The sequence below is a fragment of the Nicotiana sylvestris genome, chromosome 9, assembly GCF_000393655.2.
Source record: "Nicotiana sylvestris chromosome 9, ASM39365v2, whole genome shotgun sequence".
NCBI lineage: Eukaryota > Viridiplantae > Streptophyta > Magnoliopsida > Solanales > Solanaceae > Nicotiana > Nicotiana sylvestris.
Window position 1 is genome coordinate 14,907,894 of NC_091065.1, and position 10,743 is coordinate 14,918,636.

The 10,743-nt window shown below is 42.0% G+C and overlaps 1 protein-coding gene and 1 pseudogene across 1 annotated transcript; both read right to left on the minus strand.

Moving 5' to 3' along the window:
* Positions 1 to 3,172: 3,172 nt before the first annotated feature.
* Positions 3,173 to 4,476, minus strand: LOC104249227 (large ribosomal subunit protein uL10 pseudogene; annotated as a pseudogene).
* Positions 3,649 to 4,262, minus strand: LOC138877254 (large ribosomal subunit protein uL10-like). The gene is made up of 3 exons (XM_070156847.1): positions 4,115 to 4,262; positions 3,756 to 3,913; positions 3,649 to 3,654 (listed from the first exon to the last, which is right to left on the minus strand). The coding sequence occupies exons 1-3, from the start codon at positions 4,260 to 4,262 to the stop codon at positions 3,649 to 3,651; spliced, it is 312 nt and encodes a 103-aa protein (XP_070012948.1).
* Positions 4,477 to 10,743: the final 6,267 nt, after the last annotated feature.

Sequence of the window (10,743 nt, forward strand, 5' to 3'; positions counted from 1 at the left end):
CATCTTTTCACTACTTCAGGTATGTCTTTATCTCGTTTGAGAATGAACGGATGTTTAAGTGTAGGAGGATGTGACGACCCGGCCGGGCATCTTAAGAATTTATGCCCTGATCCCTTATTAACTGCTTTTCCCGAGTTTATTTATGCTATTTTGATTTGTCGGAATGTTCGGTTTTGAGTTTCAGAGGGTTTTGGGACACTTAGTCCCTAAATGAGAGCTTAAGTATTGGAAAGTTGACCGTAGTCAGAATAGTGTGAATACGGTCTCGTAATGGAAATCCGATGGTTTTGTTAGCTCTGTTGGGTGATTTCGGGCTTAGGGGCGTGTTCGGATTATGTCTTGGAAGTCAGTAGCTAATTTAGACTTGAAATGTCGAAAGATCAAATTTTGAAGTTTCCGGTTCGATAGTGAGATTTTGATCCGAGGATCGGAATAGAATTTTGGAAGTTGGAGTAACTCTGTAGCGTTGAATGTGATGTGTGTGCAAAGTTTCAGGTTATTCAGATAAGGTTTGATGGACTTTTTGATCAAAAGCATATTTCTAGAGTCTAGGAGTTCTTAGGCTTGAATTTGTGGTTGATTCGTTGTTTCGATGTTGTTTTAGGTGTTTTAAGGATTGGTATAAGTTTGGACATTGTTATTAGACTTTTTTGTGCCTTTGGTTGAGGTTCCGGGGGCCTCAGGATGATTTCGGATGGTTGACGGAAGAATTTTGGAGTTTTGAAGTTGCAGCATTAGCTGGTTTTCTGTCATAACCGCACGTGCGGTTTGGGTCCCGCAGGTGCGGCGCCGCAGAAGCGGTTCTGTGGTCGCAAAAGTGGAATTGGAGAGGTCCAGCAGGAGCCGCAGGTCCGAGAAGCGAATCGCACCTACGAGATCGCATGTGCTGATGGTCTACTGCAGAAGCAGAAACTGGTTTTAAGTGAAAGGTTGCAGGTGCGACTATTGGTCCGAACAAGCGGGACCGCAGATGCTATAATAGTTGGGCAAAAATATGAAATTTCGAGAGTTTAGTTTCAAAAGTTGAAAATTTGATTTGGAGCTCAAGAGAGGGCAATTTTGAGAGGAAAATAAAGAGGAGATTATTGGGTAATAATTCTTTAACCCTTTCTTGTTATATTCCATCAATCTATAGTTAGTTTCATCATTTAATTTCGGATTGGAGATGAAAATTGGGGAAACGTTGGAAGAAAGTTCTTAGACCTAGAATTCAACTTTTGATTGGGAATTTGACCTTAGATTTGGATAATTTTGGTATGCATGAACTTGTGAGAGTATGAGGATTCTGAAAATATAAATTTTACCTGATTTCGAGATGTGGGCCCGAGGGGCATTTTGGTCATTTTACCTAATTTCACGTATTAGTTTAGAATTTCTTTGTAGAATCAGTTACTTGAAGTGTTATTTAGATTATGCACTTGAACTGAATAGATTTGAGCCATTTGGAGTCGAGTACTCGTGGCAAATGCGTGGTTTTAAATTGATTATTGAGTCGGTTCGAGGTAAGTGGCTTGCCTAACCTTGCGTGGGGGACTTTCCCCTTAGGATTTGGTATATTTGGTAATTGATATGCCTTGTACGTGAGGTGATGAGTGTGTACTTGTGCTAATTGTTTGAAATCCAATTTTCATTAAAGTAATTACTAGTATGTTTTCTTTCCTGTTTTTATTACTTGCATTATTAATCCTGTTGTTAGCTTAGGAAAGCATATCTAAGTGATTTAATTGCCTATTTGTTCAAACTGCCTTACCTTAATTCTGTGCAGCATGCTAGGCTAGATTACTTGTTTGCCTTAATATGAAATTTGACATTTTTGACTATTTTCCTGTTATTGTTGTGTATTTACGTTGGGAATACGGATGTGGTATTCCGGTAGCTCCCCCTTGTTTGTTTACATTTGAGACTACAGATGTGGGATTCCGGTAGATCCCCCTGCATAGTTATATGGAACTACGGGAATGCACCCGGTAGATTCCCCCGGTACTGGGTATTTACATTTGGGACTACGGAACGGGATTCTAGTAGATCCCTGCGCACTATGAGTTAGACTACGAGATGGTATCCCGGGAGATCCATTGGATAGGTATACTTGGGACTACAGGACGGTATCCTGGAAGGTCCCCGATTTATTATTTTTGGTACTGAATTGTATTTCTTTCTGTGCTACTTGTTCTCTGTAATAGTTGTTGATGTCTCTTATATCTGGTGTTACTTTTATTGTTGTACTTCTTTATATTGCTCTGTTCCACACTATCGAACTTTATCTCTTATTTAACCTCAGTAGGGCCCTGACCTTCCTCATCACTACCCGAGCGAGGTTAGGATAGGGACTTACTGAGTACCTATGTGGTGTACTCATGGCCTTTCTGCGCATGTTTTTCATGTGCAGATCCAGGTACTTCGACTCAGTCCTATCACCCTTGAGGAGAGGCGACTGCTCTAGCGACTTCGAGGTATATCTTCCGCGTCCGTAAACCGAGGAATCCCTTTCTATTCTCGCTTTTAAGTATTAGCCCTTCTGTATTTCTGTTCTTTGTTAGACATTCTGGAGTTGGGCCCTGTTAGATATTCAAAGGCTTGTGGTTTCATTAGATTCCGAATTTTGGGAAAGTGTATTAGTTTTTGAGGAATTGTATTGTAAATGACGAGCGACACTTTTAAACGTTGTTATATCACTCTATTTCTGTTTTAAATTATTTTTATTATGCATATTGGTTTATCTTTCGTAATTTAGGTTTACCTATTCATAGAGACTAGGTGTCGTCATGATGGTTCTCAGAGGGCGAACCGGGGTCGTGACAATCATTTACGTATAAATAGTTAATAAATGATTATTTATTAATTCAGTCAATTATTCAAATATAAGTAATTATTAGTATACATTTATTCAATTTTCAGATAAACAAATAAAATTAATTTTGTGAAGGATTCATTTGATGGATTGTATCTATCATAATATTTGAGACAGTATGATCCATGTTAAAGTTTTGCCCTGGATTTTTATTCTATTAGGACTCTTTATTGAAGTTTAGCGATAAAGACTCCTAAAAGGAATAAATTCACTTTATATGACTTATCATTTTCTTGGAAGACAAGTTTTGCACTTGTATAATTTGAAGATCCTTCCTAGAAACATAACAATAACAACAAAATCCAGAATGTGGTATTTGTTTTTTGGTCCAAAACTTATATCATCAAAATTAATAGCTGAAACTAACATATTGTTCAGTTACTTCAAAACATAAAGGAGATAAATATCTTTTTGGCATTAAAAAGTATCATCACAAACAACAGACTTAATCAAACAAGCTGAAACCCATGTCATCATCCGACTCCTCAACAGGTTCATCCTTCTTCTCCTCCTCCTTAGCAGCAGCAGGAGCAGCACCAGAACCAGCAGCTGCAACCGGTGCAGCAACAACAACAGTAAACTTGCTAGGATCCTCTAGGTATTCCTTCACTTTGTCAGCCAGTGGGAAAGAATAATCGGTATCAACAGCAATGGCCAACACATTCTTGTAGGCATTGGTGAACATTTGTGGTGCAACAGCCAAAGTTGGGTAAGAGATGGCCAATGGCAAGGAGGTAACCATAGAAACTCCCATGGAAAACTTTTCAATGAGATCATCCTCAGTCAGGTCAAGAACCTCAGGACTGAGGACAGATCCATTGTCATAAACAGAGAGAACAACAAGGCCATATGAGAAGGGCCTGATTCCAAGTTTGGCAAGAAGAGCAGCTTCAGAGGAACCCACTTTGTCACCCTTCTTGATGAGCTCCACAGGGGTGAAAATTTCAACAGTACCCTTGTTAATCTTGGTGGGAATGTTGAGCACCTGAAAGAAAGATGTCTGAGAGGGATCCAGTCCAGTGTTGCCAGGAGGGACAACAACATCAACTGGTGCCACCAAACCTACATGAGTAGGTGCTCCAACCTTGTACTTTGCAACTTTCTCACTCACTTCCTTCAAGTCACCCTTGGTGAAGATCAATCCCACGTTACCAACAAGGAGGGAGATGAGATTGAGGATAGTGTTGTTATCGGTTTTTTCAGCGTGGACTCAAATAGTCCTCTTCATCATAGTGTTCTTTCCCATGAGAACAATGGAGTCACCTCTCAAATCCTTCCTAATGTTTTGGAGTTGAGTGGATCCAACATTGGCAGCAGCAGCCACGAGCACCTGAGTGTACTCATCCAAAAGTTGGCACATCTTTGAGTCATAAGCGATCTTCTTCTTGGCTTTAGTTGCTTTGGGTGCCATTGATAAAGTTTCAGATATGATGGAACAAACTAACTGTATGTGAATGTACAGAAGAACTAACAAAATCCTAAAAAGTGAAAGGAAGAGATTTGTGGGTGTTACAACAAAATGAGGGCCAAGACTGGTTTCAGAGTTAGCCAAGGCGGACAGCAACGATGCTGTCACTTTAACCTCTTCGATTCAGATTTTGGGTTTGCTGGAAAATGAGAACGAAAAACCCTAATGCTGGTTTGCTATATCAATGTGGTATTCTAGAGAGCTTTGTTTAGGGGGAAAATTTATTCTCTTAATAAGTTTTTATTTTTTTATATATTAGTAGATTGATGCAAGTCACTTGACCAAGCCATATATATTGTAATGACTCAGCCAGTCATCTCCTGAGTTATCGCTTCGTTTTTCCCATTTCTGCTTCTTATTGATTTGTTTATCGGTTCCATATATGATCGGGTTTGTTGACTTGGGTTTGGAAAGGTTTTGGGGAGGTTTGAGATACTTAGTCTCTTTTTAGTAAGCTTACGTTAGAAAAGTCAATCAGATATTGACTTATGTGTTAGAGGGCTCGGATGTGAGTTGTGATGGTTCGAATAGTTTTGGGAGGTGATTTGGGACTTAGGAGCGTGATCAGAATGAGTTTTGGAGGTTTATAGTAGATTTAGGCTTGAATTGGCAAAGTTGGCATTTTGGCAATTTCCGGTTGATAGGTGAGATTTTGATATAGGGGTCAGAATGAAATTCGGAGAGTTGCAATAGTTTTGTGGAGTCATTTGGGATGTGTGTGCAAAATTTTAGGTTATTCAGATATGGTTTGGCTGGGTTTTTTATCACAAGCGGAATTCGGGAGATTTTTGGAATCTTAGGCTTGAATTTGATGTGATCTTGGTGTTTTAATGTTGTTCGAGGTGTTTAGAATATGTACAAGTTTGAATAAGGTTATGGGATATGTTTGTGTTTTTGGTTGAGTTCTCGGGGGCCTCGGGGTGATTTCGGTTGGTTGAAAGAGAGTTTGGGAGTTTGGTTGAGTTGTAGATTTTTGTTGCTTCTATTGTTTCTGCACCTGCAGATTGTGAACCGCGTGTGTGATGCCCCATATGTGGACGATTGCTCGTAGAAGCAGAATCAAGCTGGAAAGGCTGGATCAAGCAGATTCAGGTGCGGGTTAGGCATCGCAGATGCGGAGTATGGCGGTTTAAGTGAAACCCGCAGAAGCGGTTCAAGTACCGCAAATGCAGTACCGTAGAAGCGGGAATTTGTCTCGAAATCCCTGGGCTAGAAGGTATAAGTTATTTCCCTCTCGATTTTTGAGCTCTTTCACCATTTCTAAGTCGGCTTTGGAGCTTTTTGGACGATTTTGAAGAAGAATTTCAAGGGAACCTCATTGAGGTAAGGATTTTGAACCTAAAACTCGTTCCTATGGTATTATTTCGCAGATTGGGGAAGTAATTAATGGAATTTAAAGGTTAAATTTGGCGAAACTAGGGCATAAAAACCTAGACCTTTGATTGAGGATTTGAAGGACCATTGGTGGTCGGATTTCTGAACTTTTGATATGTATGAACTCGTGGGGAGATACGAAATCTATTGATGTTAATTTTATCAAATTCTGAGACATGGGCCCGGCTGTCGGGTTTTGGTAATTTCGGGATTTATGCTATAAATTGATTATTTTTGCTTGGGCTTCATTCCCTTAGCATATTTTGACGTAGTGATTCTGATTTTGGATAGATTCGATGCTAGTGGAGGTCGATTCGAGGGGCAAAGGCGTCGCGGGCTAGAGATTTGACCAGATTGAGGTGAGTAATGATTGTAAATATTGTATTGAGGGTATGAAACCCCGAATTGCACATCGTTGTGCTATATTGAGGTGACGCACATACTAGATGATGAGCGTGGGCCGTTCACTGTTAGGGATTGTGACTTAGTCCGTCTCGAATGACTATTTTACAGTGTATTTAACTGAAAACTATTTTCTATCATCATGTTTTGGGCTGAATGCCATATTTGGGCTTCGTGCCAACTATTTGAACCCTTAGGGAATTTTTATTGATATTTCCTTACTATTTTGACTTTATACATGAACTTAGTCATGCTATATTCTACTATTTTTTTAACTAACCATGTTTACGCTGATTTAGCACTTAAATGATATTTTAAATGATATTTTGGCTGAGTACGATGTTTTACTATTGCCCGAGTGGCTGTGAGATCTGACTGAGTAAGGCCGAGGACCTATGTTGTGAGGAAACACAAATTATAATTATGAGGTCGTTGGCCTGACATATGTACGCCACGAGGTGGCTTGTTGATATGAGGCCGAGAGCCTAGTGATGATGCCACGAGATGGATTGATATTGCGCTTGGGCCGTAAAGGGCCCCTCTAGTGAGCGCGAGTACCCGTTGTCATGTGAGATAAAGCCCGAGGTGCTGGTATTGTTATGAGATATTTCCCGAGGGGCGAACTTGTTGAGATTGTGCCTGAGGGGCGATCCTTTTATGTGTTTATTTTCCCTACTTACCTGTCATTGCTTGTTTAATTATTAAAAATCGTTTTAAGAAGTTTAAACTGTACTCAGTAATTTTACACATCTTTACTGCTTCCTTATAGCCTATAATGTGCCTTACGTGATTTCTTACTTTCGGTCTTTATTTATGATTATTACTCACTGATTTTAAGTACTCACTTTACTCCCTACACCTCGTGTGCAGATTCAGGCGCATCAGGTCCAGCTAGTGAGTGTTGATCTTCCCAACTCAGGAGGATTCAAAGACTCTTTAGGTAGTTGCCAGTGTTCGCAGCCCAGAGCTTCTTCCTTTATCTTATCTTCCTCTGTTTTAGATTTGTATCAGACTATATAGACCTTTCTTGTATTATCTAGATTGTATATGCTCATGACTAGTGACACCCCAGTATCAGGCTGTGTTGGATTGGTTTCTGCATATTATACTATTATTTTCTACTTTGAGATTATTTATTATGCTTTAGACTTAATTCTTATTGTTTAATTGCTTAAAACTGAAATGGGAAAGTGTCGGCTGGCCTTGTCTTCACGAGAGGTGCCATCACGACCGGGTCCGGGTTTAGGGTCGTGACAAGTTGGTATCAGAGCCTAAGTTACATAGATATCACAAGTCATGAGTAGGTTTAGTAGAGTCTAGCGGATCGGTACAAAGACGTCTGTATTTATCCTCGAGAGGCTACAAAACCTTTAGGAAAAACTTCATATTCTTGAAATTCTTGTCATGCGAATTTGTTGATCCGAGTACTAAACTTATATTATTCTATTCTCTCACAAATGGTGAGGACACGCGCTACCGATCAGGATGGACGACCTCCAGCACCACCAGCTGTGGCCACTAGAGTCCGAGGACGCGGTCATGGTCGCGGTATGGGTAGAAGTATGGCCCGCACAGCAGCTAGGGAAGCACCTGCAGATCCACCAGCCGCCCCAGTTCAGGATCAGGTCCAGTTATGGACTCTCCAGCAGCACCAGTTGTGCCTATTGTGATTCTGGGTCTTTAGGAGACCTTGGCTCAAATCCTATCATTTTGCACTGGCCTAGCTTAGGCAATTTTAGTCACTATAGCCGTAGCTACTTCTCAGGCTGGGGGAGGCAATAAGACTCCCGCCACTCACACACCTGAGCAGGTCGTGCAGGGACTTCAGACACCGCGGGCACATCCAGCCCAGTTGGTTGCAGCTGCTCAGGATTATGTAGTTTCTGCCATGCCAGAGGAGGAGCATCGCAGGTTGGAGAGGTTTGGTAGACTTCATCCTCCGACCTTCAGTGGTGCAGAGGGCGAGGATTCCCAGGGTTTCTTAGATAAGTGTTAGAGGATGCTTCGTATAGTAGGTATTCTGGAAACCAGCAAGGTCACTTTCACTACTTATCAGTTTTCTAGAGCTGCCTTCACTTGGTGGGAGGCATTTGAGAGGCGTAGGCCTATTGGTGTACCACCCCTTACCTGGCAGCAGTTCTCCGTTCTCTTTTTGGAGAAGTATATGATATAGTCTTGCAGAGAGGAGCTACATAGGGAGTTTTAGTGCTTGCATTAGGGAGAGAAGACTGTGACGCAGTATGAGATGAGGTTCTCAGAGTTAGCTCGTCATGATATTTGGTTGGATCCGACAAATAGAGAGAGGATTAGGAGGTTTGTTGATGGCCTCACTTATCAGTTTCGTATTTGTATGACTAGGGAGAGGGTGACTGGTGTGACTTTTGAGGAGGTTTTAGACATTGCTTGAGAGATTGAGTCTTTTCGTCGCCAGGAGTGAGAGGAGAGGGAGGCCAAGAGGCCTCGAGGATATGGTATTATAGTGGTACTCCTTCGAGAGGTCAGTTTTAGCACGGTAGAGGCCGTCCATTTAGGCATGCTTAGCCAGCTCGCCCAGGTTATCGTGGGCATCATCGGGTCATGGTTCTCATAGTTCTCATCAGGGCCAGTCATCACTTAGGGCCCTTCCAGCTTAGAGTTCGTCCCGTGCTCCATCAGTTTATAGCTCTTCTATGTCGGGTGTATCAGCTAGTCATTCCGGTGCTAGGGGTTCCATTCAGTCCCCTTCTCCAGCACCTGGAAGTTGTTATAAGTGTGGAGAGATGGGTCATATGTGGAGGCAGTGTCCTCGTCGCCTAGCAGGTTCATCCCAACAGAGGGGTCAGTCATCGGCTTCAGCGCGAGTTATCTCACCACCACCTGCCCAGCCAACTAAGGGTGAAGGTCATATAGTTAGGGCTCACCCTAGAGGGGGAGGTCGATCAGGTGGCAGTCAGGCCCGTTTCTATGCACTTCCATCTAGACCCGATGATATTGCTTCTGATGTTGTTATTACAGGTATTGTTTCAGTCTGCCACAAAGATGACTCTGTATTATTTGATCATGGTTCCACCTTTTCTTATGTGTTATCATACTTTTCTCGTTATTTGGGTACGCCCCGTGATTCTCTTGTTTCTCTTGTTCATGTATCTACCCCGGTGGGCGATACTGTTATTGTGGACTATATGTACCGGTCGTGTATAGTGACTATTGGGGGTCTAGAGACCCAAGTGGGTCTTTTATTATTGTGTATAGTTGATTTTGATGTCATTTTGGGCATGAATTAGTTATCGCTCTGTCGTGCTATTCTGGACTGTCATGCCAAGATAGTCACATTGGCTATACCAGGTGTGCCACGGATTGAGTGGCGAGGTTTGACTGATTATATTCCCAGTAGGGTGATTTCTTTCTTGAAGGCCAGCGTATGGTTGGGAAGGGTTGTCTTTCGTATCTAGCCTTTGTGGGGGATGTTGGTGCAGAGACTCCCAGTATTGATTTTGTCCCAGTTGTGAGGGATTTCCTTGATGTGTTTCCTATAGACATGTCGTGCATGACACCGATTAGGGATATTGATTTTGGTATTGATCTGGTGCTGGGCACTCAGCCCATTTCTTTTCTGTCGTATTGTATAGCACCAGCGGAGTTGAGGAGTTAAAGGAGCAGCATCAGGAACTCTTTGATAAGGGGTTCATTCGGTCTAGTGTGTCACCTTAGGGTGTGTTAGTTCTATTGTGAAGAAGAAGGATGGCACTATGAGAATGTGCATTGATTATAGTCAATTGAACAAAGTAATAGTTAAGAACAAGTATCCTTTGCCTCGCATTGATGATTTATTCGACCAGCTTCAGGGAGCGAGAGTGTTCTCCAAGATTGATCTTCGTTCAAGTTATCACTAGTTGAAGATCAGGGACTCGAATATTGTTAAGACAACTTTCAGGACCCGATATAGTCATTATGAGTTCTTGGTAATGTCTTTTGGGTTGACCAATGCCCCAGCAGAGTTCATGCATTTGATGAATAGCGTGTTCCGGCCTTATCTCAACTCGTTCATCATAGTCTTAATCGATGATATTCTGGTGTATTCGCGTAGTCAAGAGGAGCACGCGGAGCATTTGAGAGTTGTGTTGCAGAGATTGAGGGAGGAGAAGCTTTATGCAAAATTCTCCAAGTGTGAGTTTTGGCTCAGTTCAGTGGCTTTGTTGGGGCACGTAGTGTCTAGCGAGGGTATTCGGGTTGATCCAAAGAAGACAGAGGCGGTTCAATGTTGGCCCAAACCATCCTCAGCCACAGAGATTCATAGCTCTCTTGGTTTGGCGGGTTATTAGTGCCGGTTTGTTCAGGGATTCTCATCTATCCCATCGCCTTTGACCAAGTTGACTCAGAAGGGAGCTTCATTTGTATGGTCGGACGAGTGTGAGAAGAGCTTTTAGAATCTTAAGACAGCTTTGACCATGACTCCAGTGTTAGTTTTGCCATCAACTTCAGGCTCATATACCATGTATTATGATGCTTTGAGAGTTGGTATTGGTTGTATGTTGATGCAGGAGGGTAGAGTTGTTGCTTATGCTTCTCATCTGTTGAAGCCCCAGGAGAAGAACTGCCCCATTAATGATTTAGAGATGGCTGCCATAGTTCACGCATTGAAAATTTGGAGGCATTACTTGTATGGTGT

Coding starts and splice junctions, on each gene's coding strand:
- LOC138877254 (XM_070156847.1), bottom strand. CDS start 4,262: ATGGCACCCAAAGCAACTAAAGCCAAGAAGAAGATCGCTTATGACTCA. Junction 3,914..4,114: donor CATTAGGAAGGATTTGAGAG/GTGACTCCATTG, acceptor CTACTCATGTAG/GTTTGGTGGCACCAGTTGAT.